Source organism: Anguilla anguilla, chromosome 16, assembly GCF_013347855.1.
Source record: "Anguilla anguilla isolate fAngAng1 chromosome 16, fAngAng1.pri, whole genome shotgun sequence".
Taxonomy (NCBI): domain Eukaryota; kingdom Metazoa; phylum Chordata; class Actinopteri; order Anguilliformes; family Anguillidae; genus Anguilla; species Anguilla anguilla.
The window spans coordinates 37,084,475-37,102,932 of NC_049216.1; the positions used below are offsets into that span (position 1 = coordinate 37,084,475).

At 49.6% G+C, this 18,458-nt stretch overlaps 1 protein-coding gene across 10 annotated transcripts in view; it reads left to right on the forward strand.

The window, feature by feature from the left end:
• LOC118215014 (serine/threonine-protein kinase BRSK2) overlaps window positions 1-18,458 on the forward strand; it is a 172,231-nt gene that overhangs the window by 132,743 nt on the left and 21,030 nt on the right. For all 10 annotated transcript variants that reach the window (XM_035395355.1, XM_035395357.1, XM_035395358.1 and 7 more), the window contains exons 5-13: window positions 1,402-1,518; window positions 5,395-5,428; window positions 7,032-7,100; window positions 8,116-8,262; window positions 10,543-10,574; window positions 11,230-11,394; window positions 13,114-13,211; window positions 13,841-13,991; window positions 17,140-17,200. In XM_035395355.1, coding sequence (XP_035251246.1) covers window positions 1,402-1,518; window positions 5,395-5,428; window positions 7,032-7,100; window positions 8,116-8,262; window positions 10,543-10,574; window positions 11,230-11,394; window positions 13,114-13,211; window positions 13,841-13,991; window positions 17,140-17,200 — 874 coding nt within the window. The remainder of the gene's footprint in view (window positions 1-1,401; window positions 1,519-5,394; window positions 5,429-7,031; window positions 7,101-8,115; window positions 8,263-10,542; window positions 10,575-11,229; window positions 11,395-13,113; window positions 13,212-13,840; window positions 13,992-17,139; window positions 17,201-18,458) is intronic.

Below are 18,458 nucleotides of genomic sequence, written 5' to 3' on the forward strand. Positions count from 1 at the left end.
GTGATTTTATGTAGTTTTCGAATCAGGATGAAAGGGTTAGGGTTATGATTTTATGTGGCATTTGGATCGGGATGAAAGGGTGTGATGGTTGCTGGTTGGCAGTAAAAACATCGGTCTTTAGATCATTTTGGCTGCTAGACCTCTAGACGGAGGCGAGTTTTTATTCCACCTAACATTGTTTCTGCAGATGCATAGTTTGATTCCATAAAAGGCAAATGTATAATCCGCAGGTGACTGAGGTATAAATATACGAGAACAAGTTGGCTCACCCAACCCCCCCTCCCAAGATCAAACACAGGGGAAGACACAGCAGGTGGTGTCTGCCTTGCATTGTGGGAGGTTGGTTGGCGGGGGCGGGGGCTGGGCATGAGGGGGGGGGCGCTCCCAGTTTTTGGGGACCCCCTAGGAGGCCTGTGTCAAAGGGCGAAGCATCAAGCAAAAGCAAATTAAGGTGCTGCGCAGACGCTGTTGCTGTGTTAATGCACGCAGCTCGAGTGTGAACGTGCCGATGCAGGTGCAGTGTTAATGCATGCGGCTCGAGTGCGAACGTGCCGATGCAGGTGCTGTGTTAATGCATGCGGCTCGAGTGCGAACGTGCCGATGCAGGTGCAGTGTTAATGCATGCGGCTCGAGTCCGAACGTGCCGATGCAGGTGCAGTGTTAATGTATGCAGCTCGAGTGTGAACGTGCCGATGCAGGTGCAGTGTTAATAATGCAGCTCGAGTGCGAACGTGCCGATGCAGGTGCAGTGTTAATGCATGCGGCTCGAGTGTGAACGTGGCGATGCAGGTGCAGTGTTAATGCATGCGGCTCGAGTGTGAACCTGCCGATGCAGGTGCAGTGTTAATAATGCATGCGGCTCGAGTGTGAACGTGTCGATGCAGGTGCAGTGTTAATGCATGCGACTCGATTGTGATCGCAGCATCTGTGGTGCAAACAAAGCCAAGGTCTCCCGCACAGGTAATGCGCCCGTACATATGAGGGTGTGGGTTGCAGAGCAGTGGTGATTGTGTCAGTCGTGTGGTTGGGAAGAGGCTGAAACAGTGGCTTTCGGCTCTGCATCGTTCACACAGACCTGAGACAGAGGAAAACTCCATTATTGCTTGTGAAACCTGTGTCACTATTGAGTCAACGGCATTTGCTGTTGCATTTGTATATGTGTCAGGGCAGTTTTATATATTGGATTGTAGATCTGACATTTAATTCCACTTGCTTTGTATTTAACCCCCTGTTTCTCTCTTGTACTTGGTATCTTTCTCTCTTTCTTTCAATCTCCTTCTATCTCCTTTTCTCTCTCTCTCTGCCCTTGCACTTTACCTGTTATTCTTTCTTCCTTTTGTCCCTTTTCCTCTTTCCCTCTTCCTCCCCTCTCTCTCTCTCTCTCTCTCACTTTTTCCACAGTCACAGAGACCTGAAGCCAGAGAATCTGTTGTTAGATGAGAAGAACAACATCAGAATAGCAGACTTCGGCATGGCCTCTCTGCAGGTGGGAGACAGTCTACTGGAGACCAGCTGTGGGTGAGTCAGTCTGTCCAGGCTGTAGACCAGCTGTGGGTGAGTCAGACTGTAGACCAGCTGTGAGTCAGTCTGTAGGCCACCTGTGGGCGAGTCAGTCTGTAGGCCACCTGTGGGTGAGTCAGACTGTAGGCCACCTGTGGGCGAGTCAGTCTGTAGGCCACCTGTGGGTGAGTCAGACTGTAGACCAGCTGTGGGTGAGTCAGTCTGTAGGCTACCTGTGGGTGAGTCAGACTGTAGACCAGCTGTGGGTGAGACAGACTGTAGGCCAGCTGTGGGTGAGTCAGTCTGTATTTATTTATTTATTTTTTTAAAATGTTTTAGAATGTTATCTCCGTAATTTGGTATAGCTGGAGATGCAGTGGCGCATGTACATCTAACATCCAGCGCTGGAATCTTAATTCATTATAACACATGGTGAAAACTATGGAGACTACATTCAGTTATCCTCATTAGTGCTAACCTGGAGGGTTCTGATGCTATCTTTCCTAACTCAGTGGCTAATAGTGCGATGCACGCTGTCATGAGGAGGCGATAGCTGGTGGTAGAAGGCCGTTGGCCCAGGCGGGTATGAGCTAATCCATGGGGGGGAGGAAGTGAGCTGATGGGGGTGTAATGCAGCAAGTGAGAGGATACAGGCATCAGGGACAGCGCTAAACTTTACATTTATCTGCAGCACAGAATCTGTCTGGAGCTTCAGGCCAAATGGCTTCCCTCCTGTAGAAGTCTCTCTCTCTCTCTCTCATGTGTACAGTGTCCTCTGTCTCTAAGCATCTCTGAAGCAATAAAGTGGGCAGTGTAGAGTCATTATTCACACAGACCCAAGGGCATTGGCTTCCTCCAGAGGAGCTGGGTCACTGATTGCTGAGGGAGTACATGGACATATATACATAGATGCCACATTGGCCTCTTCGGCCCCTTGCTGCGATACGTCAACGTGGCCGCCATATTGGTCCAGGCAAGACTGGCCTGAAAACAAATAGAAGTATTTCGCAGGGAGAGCTGTGGTTTTTCTGGATAAAAAGCACTATAATGTTTACATTTCTCAACCGATTTCAATGAGTTTTTATATTCAAGGGTTTATGATCTATGTGGAGTACAAAAAAAGTTTTATCTCCAGTTACTTAGAATCTCGATAGTTAGGCTATAATCGCTGCTAGATGCTCAAGAGAGGAGTGTGTATCAACCTTAGGTTTACATGAACTGAATTACGTGGTGGAAAAGAATTAATTGTCATAAGGAATTGCCACAGTTAATTTTAACCTGGCAAGCTGGCTAGAAAGTAATAAATGCATTGCTAGCTAACTTGAGTAGGATTGTAAGCAAGTCGTGTTTTTATTTTGAACGAATTCAACTGAACATAACCACAATAATTTTACAATTTAACATAGCTAGAAAGCAAATGGTTAGCCTGAAACTATTTGGGGCAATTTGTACATTTAATATGTTATGTATTAAAATAATAAATCAAAACACAAATTTAATGTTGCAATAAAACATTGGTAGCTAGTTAACTAGCAAAGCTAGCCTTTATAAATGATGCTTGCAATCCTACTCATGTTAGCTAGCAAGCAAATAGCAAGAAATCAAGCTTGTTCTAATGAAAAATGTTTCAGCTAAAATCAGTTTAATTTGTTCAAAATCAAAACATGACTTGCAAGAAAACATTGGTAGGTAGCTTACTAGCAAAGGGAGTGTTGATCTGCTGCAGCTTCCTGTTGGAACACAGTCTTATGGGAGCTGGGGGGGGAATGGAACACGGCCTTATGGGAGCTGAGGGGGGGGAATGGAACATGGCCTTATGGGAGCTGGGGGGGGGGGAATGGAACACGGCCTTATGGGAGCTGGGGGGGGGGGGATGGAACACGGCCTTATGGGAGCTGGGGGGGAATGGAACACGGCCTTATGGGAGCTGGGGGGGGAAATGGAACACGGCCTTATGGGAGCTGAGGGGGGGGAAAGGAACACAGCCTTATGGGAGCTGGGGGGGGATGGAACACGGCCTTATGGGAGCTGAGGGGGGGGGGGGGATGGAACACAACATAGAGAGAGCTGAGAGGGGGGAATGGAACACAGCCTTGAGAGGATTGATGTCTGCTGTCTGTGAGCTGCTGGAGTCCCTCCAACAGACACATTTTTTGTGGTGGAGAGGAGATTTATTATTTTGTTTTTATATATTTTTAATCCTCGCCCCACCATAGGGCAAGCTTAATGCTTGGTTTCCCCTCATTTCGTTTTACTTCTTCTGGAAACTTGCCTCATTAGATTGATTCAGCTTCAGTTGTAGAGGTTTTTGGTTTTTGCAGAAGTAATGATTTCAGTCTTCAACCTAGCACATTTAGGCTAGCATGTTCAGGCTAGCACGTTCAGGCTAACACGTTCAGGCTAGCAAGTTTAGGCCAGCATGTTTAGGCTAGCACATTCAGGCTAGCACATTTAGACTAGCACATTTAGGCTAGCATGTTCAGGCTAACACATTTAGGCTAGCACGTTCAGGCTAGCAAGTTTAGGCCAGCACGTTCAGGCTAGCAAGTTTAGGCCAGCACGTTCAGGTTAGCGCGTTTAGGCTAGCATGTTTAGGCTAGCACATCCAGGCTAGCACTTTTAGGCTAGCACGTTTGGGGCTGAAGGCTGCTCGCTCTGTCTGTCCCTGCTTCATAATTCAGATTTGGTGTGATTGTTGACTGCATGGCAGGTGGGGGAAGGGAGGGAGAGAGAGTGTGTATGTGTGTGTGTGCTTATGTACTATATTTTGTGTGCAGTTGTATGTGTTGTGTTTGACAGGGTGTGTGTCTGTATGCCTGTGTTTATGCATATATGTGTGTGTGTTTTATGTGTGTGTTTGTATGTGTGTACCTGTCTATGTGTATGTTTTATATGTATGTATTTGTGCACCTGTTTATGTGCAAGTGTGTGTATGTTTTGTTTGTGTATGCCTGAAGTCTTGTTCTCCATACGGTGAACTCTTGGAGCTGTTACTGATGTCGAAAGCACACTGATGGTCATAAACTACACATTTGCTCGCAAAGTCTTGTTCGGCTGCTTTCTCACGCAAGAAATGAATGTAGGAGAACCACAGAACCGGATGAATAAAGACGCTGTTGTAAAACAAAGACCCAGAAATTAATTTTCACGTTGACAGAGCATGGGTTTCTGTGTTTCTGAAAAGAAAGTAACCAAATTAGAATTCCCAGCGTGTCCTGGTAGGCACTAAATTTAGTGTTTAAATTCAATTAGGTTCCTCCGACGGCCTGCATGTTTTGACAGCTCGTGGTTTTTCCAGTGTAACTCATCCAGAATTGCATGTATTTGCATAATGCAAGCCGACACCCACATTGAGGAACCCTGCATTTGCTCAGGCCTAGTTTGCATTATTTTTCCAAGGCAGATTTTTGCACTGAACCTTGACAGGATATCACGTGTCTTTGTCCTTATTCATAAACATGCAACACACCACACACACTAATAGGATGCTGTGTTTACAGGCTTTTAACAGTGTGACATTAAAAGCCAATATTTTACAATTAGATTATTCAGAGTAGGACGGTGGGTGGGGAAGGTTTTTCTTGTAAATCCCAGAATGCAGTGTGCCAAATGCGGTTTGTTCTCTGCTATCCCTGGTACTCAGTGCCATGTTACTGCGTCATGGCGCTAGGGGGTGGGGGGTATTGTGTGTTGTCTTTATGCTTCTAATGTGTTTACTCAACCGGTGGATGCCGTGTTGGCCGGTGGAGTGTCTAAAAATGAACTCCGCCCCCTTGTGCAGAGTCAGCGAATTAGCCTGGTCTGTGGTGTGAGCTCACTGTGGGCAATAAGACTGTAGGTTGTGTCTGTGCTTTGTTAAAAAAGGTTTTCTTCTTGCTATCTGTGTTTCCCCAGATCCCCACACTACGCCTGTCCAGAAGTCATCCGAGTGAGTTTGCCATGACCATAACCCTAAACTATACCCTAACCCTGACCCTAGACTGTACCCTGACCCTAAACCATACCATAACCATAAACTGTAACCTAACTCTAAACTGTACCCTAACCCTAAACTGTACCCTAATGCCGGGATCAGGCTGCACAATATTTTTGTCTTTCACGATGATCACCATGTCAGGTTAGGCAATCATAGTGCCATAAATTCTTGCCGTGTCTTGGCTGGGAGGCTGGCAACACTACAAGTATGACCCTGACCAATAATCGTATGCTGTCTTTCACGACCTTCCAAGGTCGTCGGGGAGGAGGGTCAAGAAATTGTCAATCATGGCTACAGAAGCGCTATGTGTGATGCTGGCGGTCTTGTGTTCGGAAAAGAAAAAGAAAAGAAAGAAAAAAACTACTTTTTTTAAATCGGTCATGGTACTCCCTCGACGTAACGTCAGAAAGGCAGGGGCATTGCCACTGCTCAATGGACCTTTCCTCTCTTTCGGAGGTCCACCTGACAGCAGCATCCCTCTTTCTCTTCGCCATGTTTATTATGTGCACCAGAGAGCACTCTGTCATCCTATTGGTCAACGTCAAGGAACATGTCGTAGGAGTTGTTACATTACATTACAGGCATTTGGCAGACGCTTTTATCCAGAGCGATGTACAACAAAGTGTATAACCATAACCAGGAACAAGTATGTCGAAAACCCTAGAGAGAAGTACCGTTCCAGGTGCTGGGAACAACCGCATAGTTCAACTTGGACCTGAAGGTTAAACTGATTACTTTAACACAAACGAGAACAGCAACAACGCAGTCTATGCAAAATACAAGCAGTTGTCAAACTAGGTAGGAAAATACAAAAGATTTTGACATGCTAGACATTTCGTTGGGGTGTTGTATGGCGTCCCAGACACTGTTCTTCACACTACAAGGGGTAAAGACAAAATCGGGCTGAAATCAGGCTGAATTTGTGTAGTCTGATCCCGGCATAACCCTTACCCTTTAATGAGCTTCCTGCTGTGCTGCCTCTGAGTCTGGCTAACCTGTCATTTCTGTTTTTATCCCCCTCTCCATATCTCTCTCTCTCTCACACTCACTCTTGAGACTCCTGTCTCTCTCTGCTCTTCTAATGTGCTCTTCTTCTTACCCCCTCTCTCTCCTCTTCATCTTTCTCTTTCTCTTTCACACATTCTGTCTCTTCTCTTTCCTCTCTACTGTGTTTCATCTGTCTCTCTTCTTATCAAATTCACTCACACTCTTTCCCTCCACTCCATCCCCTCTCACTCTGTCTCTTTCTCCCTCCCTCTCTCTCTCTGTCTCCCCTCTCCCTCTCTCTGTCTCCCCTCTCCCCCTCTCTCTCTCTCTGTCTCCCCCTCTCCCCACCTCTCCTCCCCCCCTCCTCTCTCTCGCTCTCTTTCCCACTCCCCCCTTGCTCTCTCCCTCTCCCTCTCTCCCCACTCCTGCCCCCCCCCCTCTCTCTCTCCCCCCCTCCTTCCCTCTCTCTCTCTTCTCCTCTCCCCTCTCCTCCCCCCTTGCTCTCTCCCTCTCTCCCCACTCCTGCTCCCCCCTCTCTCTCTCCCCCCCTTCCCCCCCTCTCTTCCAGGGAGAGAAGTATGACGGGCGGAAGGCAGATGTGTGGAGTTGTGGAGTCATCCTCTTTGCACTTTTAGTGGTGAGTGTGTCAGTTGCCCGTCAGCCTGGCCCCCGCAGACCTGGAGCTCCTCCTGCCTCTGTATCCATGGATACGCGGATCCTTCGTATCACCTGCTTTTTACCTGGTTTTTATTCCTGCTTTGTTTATCCATTTTCAGCTTTTAACCCTTTGAAGAGCAGGTTTTTTGGAATGTTTTTTCCTAAATTCTAAGTCATTGTTGTAGAACTCCACTGCTTTCAGTCACCAGTAATGATAATTACATCAGCATTAGAATGTTCAGTGAAGAACATTCAGATCACATATTTGTGCACCTTGAAGAGTAAGACTATTTCCATCCACCGCTGCCTCCTTCAGCCCTGTCCTGATTGAGATTAAAGGAAGTGACACGTCTGAGATGAACGGGAAGGAAGTGACACGTGGAGATTGGGTCTCTACAAACCGCATGTTCTATGCTTACTGCCCCAGCAGTAGGGTTGAGATCAAATGCCCATAATGTTCTCTGACATTGTTTCATGGACTGAACTGAAATGCATGTGGGCCCTCCCTCTCTCCCTCTCTCTCTCTCTCTCTATCTATCTCTCTCTCCCTCCCTCTCCCTCTCTCTCCCTCTCTCTTCCTCTCTCTCTCTCTCTCTCTCACTCCCTCTCTTCCTCCCTCCCTGTACGTTGTGTGTTACCTGGGCCAGCTCTGATCAGTTCTTTTAATCTGCAGTAGTCATTCCTCCAAGGCTGGCGTCTGCATTTTGGTGGGAGGGGAGATAACCGCCTCTCAGGTGCCAGTGATAAATCAGGGCTGGGGGGGGATTCATTATCGGGGGAAAGCTGTTGTCTGTTTGCTCTTCTTTACTTTCTGTTTCCTTTCATCAGATTCTGTAGAGACCCTCTTTAATGAGGGTGCCAGGGGAACTAGAGCCCTGTCATTGAGTCTCATCTTCTCCAGCTCAAGGAATATTATTTTCCCTCTTCCCTCATTTATTTATTTATTTTCTACAAACTTGTTGCAACGGCTTTTCTGCCTCCCTCCCACACCACAGGGGGCGCTGCCGTTCGATGACGATAACTTGCGAAACTTGCTGGAAAAGGTGAAGCTGGGGGTGTTCCACATGCCGCACTTCATCCCGCCCGATTGCCAGAACCTTCTCCAGGGGATGATAGAGGTGGACGCCACTAAGCGACTTGCGGTCAGTTCCGTCTCAGGTCAAGGGTCACCCTGGCAGGTCGGCCCCTCAGATCTGTCGTTGGCACGGTGATATTCACTCTGGAGAGCGGCAGGGTCTGCTGATTTTAGTTTTCACCATAAAATCAGTTTAAAGAAACCAGGTGAAGTGAGTTAGTGAGTTATTTCATCACATATGTGCAGAGTAATATCCTGCCCTCGCTGCAGCTCTATAAGGGTGAGATTATACTCCAGAGGCCTACTTTTACAACAAGAAATGTATCTCAGTCATATTGTTCAAAGCTATTTTCAGTTACACAATAGAAAATTTGGGCGGGGTGATTTAGGGGCGCCCTGATTTTGGGGTGTGGGCAGGGTAATTTAGGTGCACACTGATTTTGGGGGCTGGGACGGGGTGATTTAGGGGCGCACTGATTTTGGGGGGTGGGTGGGGTGATTTAGGGGCACACTGATTTTGGGAGGTGGGCGGGGTGATTTAGGGGCACACTGATTTTGGGGGGTGGGTGGGGTGATTTAGGGGCACACTGATTTTGGGGGTTGGGACGGGGTGATTTAGGGGCACACTGATTTTGGGGGGTGGGCGGAGTGATTTAGGGGCACACTGATTTTGGGGGGTGGGTGGGGTGATTTAGGGGCGCACTGATTTTGGGGGGTGGGTGGGGTGATTTTGGGGCGCACAGATTTTGGGTGGTGTGTGTGTGGTGATTTAGGGGCTCGCTGTGATTTTGGGAGGTGGGCGTGGTGATTTAGGGGTGCACTGATTTTGGGGGGTGGGCGGGGTGCTTTAGGGGCGCACTGATTTTGGGGGGTGGGTGGGGTGATTTAGGGGTGCACTGATTTTGGGGTGTGGGCAGGTGAAACCAAGATGTATAGACGTACTGGGAATGTGCACTTTATCCCCGTATTTAAACCAAATCTAAAGCTACAAATGCAGCCGGTTGTTATCCATTCTAATACCAGCGACCTCCTGCAGCTGTACTATTAGTTTGGGTCTAGGCAGGTTCAAGCAGCCAGAGAGCTCAACTGCAATAATCCAGTTCAGTCATTTCAGGCATCATAACTTGATTTATTTATTTATTTTTTAGAACGAACGTTTTCCAGATCAAAGGCCTTTCCTGGCAGCGGTGTCCCAGTGCACTGGGGCTTAACAGATTATTATAATAAAGCACTTCTCCACGTCCTGCCATTGCCTGTGTCTGCATGTCTTTACATGCCGGAAGCATCCTCTTAACTGTCTGGCCTCTCCCAGAAAGGACATTTCCTTGAGTTTCCTGTGTGGTCGTCCATAGTAATGAGTTGGATTTGCATGCTCACTGCATTAATATAGGAGATTATGGTTTATGAGTAAAATATTTCATTAGAGTTTCCTAAAATCTGCATGCTAGTGATAATCAGACGGTGTCAAAAATCTATTCCTTCTCGACATACAACAGACCAGGATATCCATGCCAGCGTGACTAAATTGGGGATTGATTTTGTGCCTGCTTTCACAGACGCAATGTGCCACTTCCCCACAATCACTTTGTGATCTTTTTTTTCCAGAAGGATTTGTTTGTGCTGTGGCTGCTCCTGCAGATGTGGGGACATGCGTCCCATAAAATCTAGTGCAGTGCTCCCTCTACAGGCTGTGTGGCACAGTGCACCCCCTGCACACAGTGTTCCTGTCTAGAAGTTTGATCTTGTAAACCAGTGGTCACCAACACTGTTCCTGGAGATGTACTGGGTAACAGCGAGGGGTAGCAGTGAGGGGTAACAGCGAGGGGTAGCAGCGAGGGGTAGAGGGGTAACAGCGAGGGGTCGCAGCGAGAGGTGACAGCGATAGGTAACAGCGAGGGGTAACAGAGAGGGGTAACAGTGAGGGGGTAGCAGGGTGTGGCCATTTGACAGGCCCTCGGGCCTCTGAGCATTGCAGCGTTTTAGCGGAAGGCGTGGCTAATCAATCACCACGGTCCTGATGCTGACCAGTTTATTTCCTTTAATCCCGAACTGAGAGAGTCCTACAGCACACACAGTCTGAGAAACTTGCATCTCTCTCCCTCTCTCTCTCCCTCTCTCTTCCTTTTTGTCTTACACTTTTCCCTTGTCATTTTCTCTGTTTTTTTCTGTCTCATTTTCAGTTTTTTTCTGTCACTCTGCACTTGATTTGTTAGGTCTGGTGGGATGCAGCATCTGCATTTGATTTGTTGGGTCTGGTGGGACACAGAATCTGCTCGTATGGTTCTTAGAGAGGATATCTCTGCTGGTGCCTGACCTGTTCCTCTCTGTCTCTCTTTGCCCCTAACAGTTAGAACAGATCCAGAAACACATGTGGTACATGTGAGTATTACCCCCCCGTGTGGTGTAGTGTGGGAGGGGGGGGGGGGCTGTGGGTAGGTAGGGGGTGGAGTGTAAGGTGGTGTGGGGGAGGGGGGTGGCTGTGGGTAGGTAGGGGTGGGGTGTAAGGTGGTGTGGGGGGTCTGTGGGTAGGTAGGGGGTGGAGTGTAAGGTGGTGTGGGGGGGCTGTGGGTAGATAGGGGTGGAGTGTAAGGTGGTGTGGGGGGGCTGTGGAAGATAGGGGTGGGGTGTAAGGTGGTGTGGGGGGGCTGTGGGTAGGTAGGGGTGGGGTATAAGGTGGTGTGGGGGGGCTGTGGGTAGGTAGGGGTGGGGTGTAAGGTGGTGTGGGGGGGCTGTGGGTAGGTATTGGTGGGGTGTAAAGTGGTGTGGGGGGGGGGGTCTGTGGGTAGGTAGGGGTGGGGTGTAAGGTGGTGTGGGGGAGGGGCTCTGGGTAGGTAGGGGGTGGAGTGTAAGGTGGCACATGTACATTTGAAGCAGATATCTGCCCCAGCAATGTATGAGTAACACCCCTGCACACATCCATTATTGGATACCATGTATTTGAGGTGGTATTAGACTGTGATTTACTCTGCTTTATGATCCCCTGCTGCTTCCCTTGGTGTCATTGTGTTCCTGTGCTGATTGGTCCTCCCGCCAGAGGGGGCAAGAATGAGCCGGAGCCAGAGCAGCCTTTCCCACGGAAGGTGGCGATCCGCACCCTGCCCTCAGGCGAGGACATCGACCCCGATGTGCTGGAGAGCATGCACTCGCTGGGCTGCTTCCGAGACAAGAACAAACTGATGAAGGACCTGCTGTCGGAAGAGTGAGTGAGAGGGGTGGGGTTGGGCGTGGCTGGGCAAGGCTTAGCTGAGGAAGTGGGGAGAAACTCTGGACTAAAAGCTGAGATAAAATCACAGTGTTTGCCAAAGGCAAAAACAAAAAGTAAAAGCATTTAAGACAATTCCTCTAAAGCCTGTGCCAAAATAATTAATTCTGTGTTAGTACACACGATTGGCCTCATTTGTCAATATTTTCATAAAACCGTGTGTAATTCACAGAACTTGTGATCAGCATAAAGTGTCACCCCTAAGAAACCTGAGCTTGGAATTCCACTGCAGGAGGCAGTTGGAAGAGCTGGCTGAATAAAGTGGAAAGAAGGGCTTGTGCCCTTACTCGTTTAAACAGGATTTACCCCAGCATGACCGTTAATAAATCAGGACAAATGGATTTGATGCATTGATTGATGTTTTTTAACCCTGTCCATCTCCAGTCTGAGATGGAGGCGCTTCTCTGGTCCAAGACTCAATTGACTGATTTTGCTACTTAAAACAAACATCTAAATAAAACATCAATGAGTGCAATAATAAAAGCACAAACAATATATCACACATTGTTTGCAGCACATAAACAGGAGTAAAAAAGATAAATAATAAATTCCCGCACTCGAAATATCCTCACTCCAAATCTGCACTGGATGTCTGTTCTTACCCTTGGAGTGGGAACACTGTTAGTGTTGAGAGATGAGTTTGTTAGTTTGATAGTTTGTTTTTTTTCCTTAGTCTCTGCAGCCCTGTACATCAGCACAGATGAACGGGCCTTTCCCAGGAGTACCCATAAATCTTCTCAGAAGTAGCCAAATTACCAAGCGCTCTTTCTGTGACTGCAGTGGCTGTTCATTGATGATAGCCTTCTAGAACAGCTGAGCTGCAGTCGTTTCTGCACAGTCCCACAGCTTGCATTAAGCACAGTTAAAGGGCTTTGGGAGTCTCCTAGCTGTGTCTTCCCTCCTGCTCAAGCACAGGGTTGGAAGACTTGCTTACCCCTCTCTCTGCACAGAGTGTGTTTTAGGGGTTCAGACCACTCTCGCACTCCGCTCTTCTTCCCAGCTCCTCTTTTAGCCATTACTGTTTATTATTCTACTGTACTGTACTATTTAGTGTACTAGTTTCAGGAACTGAAATGGATGTGTTGAGTTTTCACTTATAAATAATAAATTTAAATGTCAGTACTATTCATGAATTGACTGGATTCGAGTGGCATTAAGGTCTCCTGAGCTTGCGTGGTTTACTGTGGCATACATGATTACCACATGTTCAGATGCTTTTAGTTTCTTTATACAGCTGAAGTTTCAGTGGAGCATTGACTGGTCAAAAGAGAGGTTCTTGGCTGGAACTTGCCTGCAGTGTGTGTGTGGGAGCTGGTGTTGGTGAGGCGGCTGCGTGTGTGTGTGGGAGCTGGTGTTGGTGAGGCGGCTGGGTGTGTGTGTGGGAGCTGGTGTTGGTGAGGCGGCTGGGTGTGTGTGTGGGAGCTGGTGTTGGTGAGGCTGGCTGGGTGTGTGTGTGGGAGCTGGTGTTGGTGAGGCGGCTGGGTGTGTGTGTGGGAGCTGGTGTTGGTGAGGCCGGCTGGGTGTGTGTGTGGGAGCTGGTGTTGGTGAGGCGGCTGGGTGTGTGTGTGGGAGCTGGTGTTGGTGAGGCCGTATCTGGTGTTGGTGAGGCCATATCGTCTGACTATATGTTGTGTCTGTACTTCCTCCTGACCCCAGTGACAATCAGGAGAAGATGATCTACTTCCTCCTGCTGGACCGCAAAGAGAGGTATCCCAGCCATGAGGACCAGAATCTCCCACCTCGAAATGAAATAGGTACGGGAACAAAAACAGGGAAGGGTCCTGCAAATAAATCCATTTTAATGGCACAGGAACTGTCGTGGTGAAGAATGCAGGAAGTGGCCATTCAGAGAAACGCAGGGTTCTGACTTACCTGAAAGGTTATTTCCTCCCAGGCTCTTTGTTCACTTATTGTGGGGTGGGGGTGGGAGGGGGGGTATGGCTGTGGGGGGAGAGGGGGGGGGCTTCACTGATAACAGGTCCTGGCAGAACTGGAACTCTCTTGCGATCCTTGAACCCAGAGGGCATTGGGCCTGGTAATGGAGTTTAGAGAAAACATCTTAATGTCTGCCCATCTATCAAAAAGTATCACTCTAAATGTCGTTGTGATCGATTCAGCCCTGGAGGTCACAGTTAGAGAAGCCACTCGTTTAAAGATCAGCCTCGTACAAATGTTCAGAGCCGCCCCTTCCCCCAAGGGCCACTGGTACATTAATTGATCCAGGCACTGGCTTTGTTGATAAATCATTTGAATGTGCTCCCAGTCTCAAGTGTGGGAGAGACTGTGTCGGCCACTCCCCAGGTACCACTTCCACAGAGCCCTGGAGGCTTAGCCACTCTCTAACCCCCCCCCCCCCCCGGTTTGGTCTTGCCCCCTGCCACAGACCCCCCCAGGAAGCGAGTGGACTCTCCCATGCTGACCAGGCACGGGAAGCGGAGGCCGGAGAGGAAGTCCATGGAGGTTCTGAGCGTGACGGACGGGGGTTCTCCGGTTCTGGCGAGACGGGCCATCGACATGGCACAGCATGGCCAGCGGTACTGCCCACCACGACCCGCAGCCACGCCCACAGCCACACCCCACCTCTGCCCCAGACCACCCGCAGCCACGCCCACAGCCACACCCCACCTCTGCCCCAAACCACCCGCAGCCACGCCCACAGCCACACCCCACCTCTGCCCCAAACCACCCGCAGCCACGCCTCTGCCCCAAACCCCCTGCAGCCACGCCCACAGCCACACCCCACCGCTGCCCCAAACCACCCGCAGCCACGCCCACAGCCACACCCCACCGCTGCCCCAAACCACCCGCAGCCACGCCCACAGCCACACCCCAACTCTGCCCCAAACCACCCGCAGCCACGCCCACAGCCACACCCCACCGCTGCCCCAAACCACCCGCAGCCACGCCCACAGCCACACCCCACCTCTGCCCCAAACCACCCGCAGCCACGCCCACAGCCACACCCCACCTCTGCCCCAGACCACCCGCAGCCACGCCCACAGCCACACCCCACCTCTGCCCCAGACCACCCGCATTCACGCCCACAGCCACACCCCACCGCTGCCCCAAACCACCCGCAGTCACGCCCACAGCCACACCCCACCTCTGCCCCAAACCCCCTGCAGCCACGCCCACAGCCACACCCCACCGCTGCCCCCAAACCACCCGCAGCCACGCCTCTGCCCCAAGCCCCCTGCAGTCACGCCCACAGCCACACCCCACCTCTGCCCCAGACCACCCGCAGCCACACCCACAGCCACACCCCACCTCTGCCCCAAACCACCCGCAGCCACGCCCACAGCCACACCCCAACTCTGCCCCAAACCACCCGCAGCCACGCCTCTGCCCCAAACCCCCTGCAGCCACGCCCACAGCCACACCCCACCGCTGCCCCAAACCCCCTGCAGCCACGCCCACAGCCACACCCCACCTCTGCCCCAAACTACCTGCAGCCACACCCACAGCCACTCCCCACCTCTACCTCAAACCACCCACAGCCACGCCTCTGCCCCAAACCCCCTGCAGCCACGCCCACAGCCACACCCAACCTCTGCCCCAAATTACCCGCAGCCACGCCTCTGCCCCAAACGGCCTGCAGCCACGCCTCTGCCCCAAACCCCCTGCAGCCATGCCTCTGCCCCAAACCACCTGCAGTCACGCCCACAGCCACACCCAACCTCTGCCCCAAACCACCCGCAGCCACGCCCACAGCCACACCCAACCTCTGCCCCAAACCACCCGCAGCCACGCCTCTGCCCCAAACCACCTGCAGCCACGCCTCTGCCCCAAACGGCCTGCACATATCTGTCTTTGTTCGCTCTCACCTGCACCAGCCCCTGAGCCCCAAACGCCCTCTTATTTAGCATATGGCCAGAGGTGGAGGTGCAGGGAGTACCAGTGACCATCTGCCCTCTCATTTTGTCTCCCGCAAAGTGAGAGAATCTGTGTAATGGTGTATTTGAGGGAGCCTGAATGATAGATTGTGTTTGTATGTGTTTGAGAGACCAGAAAGAGAATAAGATAATATGTGTATGCAAGAATGTGTTTGTCTGTGTGTGTGCATGTGTGTGCATGTGTGTGAGTATGTGTGTGTGTGTGTGTGTGTGTGTGTTTGTGTTTGTGTTTGTGTTTGAGTGTGTGTGTGTGTTTGTGTGAGAGAGAGAGAGTGTATGTGTATGTGAGAGAGAGAGCAACTAGTACACTACACCTGTGTTCATAATTTGAGAATTTACAGTGGGAGATTACAGTATATTGGTCTTTAAAATAAAACATATTTTGAACAGATTAAATCAGAAAAGGCTGCAGCTTATGAAAGTTTAGTTTATATTGTGTGTGTAGTTTGTCTTGTTTCATATATTCTGTGAAAGACAAGGCATGAAAAAAGAAGGATTTATGGTTCTGTTTCCATTTTAGGACCTTGTATTAAGTAGAATAGAAAATGTCAGAATTTTCTGAAACAAAAGAATCTTGCAATATATTTAAGTGTGATTTACTGCTTCAATTCTCCTTTATAACGAAGAACAGTACATCTACGGGCAATTAAACTTTAAACCTCATTAAAAATGCCAATCCCCTGAAATCCAGGAGTGCCAGTCTGGAACAGAGGAACCGGAGGAGGGGAAAGACTGGCATATCCAAGGCGAATGAAACAGAAATGAAAAATGAAAAAGCCCCAGAATTATTTTTTGTCTTCTTCAGGGGGGGACGGGGGGTTCAATATACGGTGCAGCCACAACCTCATTAGTAATCAGCTCTGGGTGTGAGCCTGTGTGCCTGAGCCACACTCTGTGTGCCTGAGTGTGGGGGTAAAATTGTGTGGGGGGGTATGTATTTGGGGAAACCTGCCTTTTCAGAGCACCCCAGAAATGCACCTGCATCTCCCTCATCCGGACCCTCCAAACTGCCCCTGGAACCTACAGACTCCCACTAGAGCCTTGTATTTTTATATTTCTTTACCCACGTATTTCTGTCTGTGTGGTTTTGTTTGGTGCGACTCCACACCCCTTTGTGAACCGTCTGTTCATTTTACCCCTGTGGCCCCCCTCCTTCACGTTCCACAAAACCGTCCCCAGGTAGATTGTAGAGGGCTGTGAGCCGGCTGAAACCCCACCACTACCTACACCATGGGGGTGGGGGGGGGGGAGGCGTGCTCCAAAATGGTCTCCTGAAAAATCCAGTATCCAGCACAGGGGGAAATGCTCATCTCAGAATGCCATTTTATAAAAGCACTGCAAACTACCTACATGCATATAAACTACATGCCTTTTACACCAGTGGGATCTATTTGCACTTGGTCACATAAATACAGTCATATTATTCCAGTGTAGTGAGTGGTCTGCTTTAAATCTCACCTGCTGTCACCACATATGGTAGCTTCTTGCTGCAGTGTGTGTGTGTGTATGCGTGTGTGTGTGTGTGTGTGTGTGTGTGTGTTTGTGCGTGTGTCTGTCTGTGTGTGTGTGTGCACGTATGTGTGTGTGTGTATGTGTGTGTGTGTGCGCGCTTGTGTGTGTGTGTGTGCGTGTGTGCGTGTGTGTGTATGTGTTTGTGCATGTGTGTCTATGTGTTTGTGCGTGTGTTTGTCTGTGTGTGTGTGTGTGTGTGTTTGTGTATCCTTGCTCTGTTTGTGCTAGCTTGACGGTGCTGGTCATATCCCCCCCCCCCCCCCCCCCCCCCCCACAGGTCTCGGTCCATCAGCGGTGCCTCCTCTGGCCTCTCCACCAGCCCCCTCAGCAGCCCTCGGGTAAGTACCCCCCTGCCACTGCACCCGCCCCCCCCCCCCCCTCCCCCCGGGTAAGTACCCCCCTGCCACTGCACCCGCCCCTCCCCCCCCCTCCCCCCGGGTAAGTACCCCCCTGCCACTGCGCTACGCACAGCGATGCCCACCAACGTTACACATAGCGATGCCCACTAACGGCACACATATCCATGCCCACCAAACCCCCTTGCGTAGCGATGCCCACCAATGGCACGCGTAGCGATGCCCACTACACACTGTGCCAGCCTTCAGAGTGACCACCTGATGTTACCCCACATTACATCACAGTTTTTCCTTATCAGGGATAAACTTACTGTGAGCTCTCCAGCCAGCTGGTTTATCCTGTACACTTTCATACTACCTGTGTGTGCCAACTCAAGCAATTCAAGCACCTTGCTCAAGGTCCCTGTTTTCTGTTAATACACCTGGTTGTGATTACTATGCCGTCCTCTAGGCAATAAAACCTGCAACCTTCAGGCTGTGCCTCTAGGTCCTTCTTGTTTACTGTACTGCAGACTGTAACACTGCCAACACTTTCCACATAAAACTGCAGTCACGGGAATGCAGCTTCCTAACAACAGCCCAGGCTTTCTGCTCTATTCTGCTTTTGTAGAGTAAGCTCCAGAATGTTTGGGACAAATAAATATATTTTTTTCCTTATTTGGCTCTATACTCCTCAAATTTCAATTTGTAATCAAATAATTCACATGTAAAATGGAGTTAAAATGGAGATTCTCAGCTTTTACTAGAGGGTACGTTTAATATATTTTGGTTTCAGCATGTTGAAATCACAGCACGTTTTACACCCCCAATTCAGGGCACCATAATGTTTGGGACACGGGTATTTCTAATTAATCAGGTGTGTTTGAATGCTTCCTTAGTGCAGGCATAAGAGAGCTTGTAGTATCTCATCATGATTGCTTTTAATTGCATTCGGAGTCTGATATTGGTGTTTTCAAGACAATGATCCCAAACACACTGATAAAGTAACAAAGAGTTTTTCAAACCCAAAAACTAAAAATTTCTTGACTGGCCTAGTCATTCACCCGATATGAATCAAACTGAACATGCGTTTCATATGATGCAGAGAAACATGCGTTTCATGTACTGCAGAGAAAACCTGAGGCAAATAGCTGCTGAAGCAAGCAGTTGCTGAAGATGGCTGCAGTACAGGCCTGGCAGAGCAGCACCAGGGAAGTGCAGTACAGGCCTGGCAGAGCAGCACCAGGGAAGTGCAGTACAG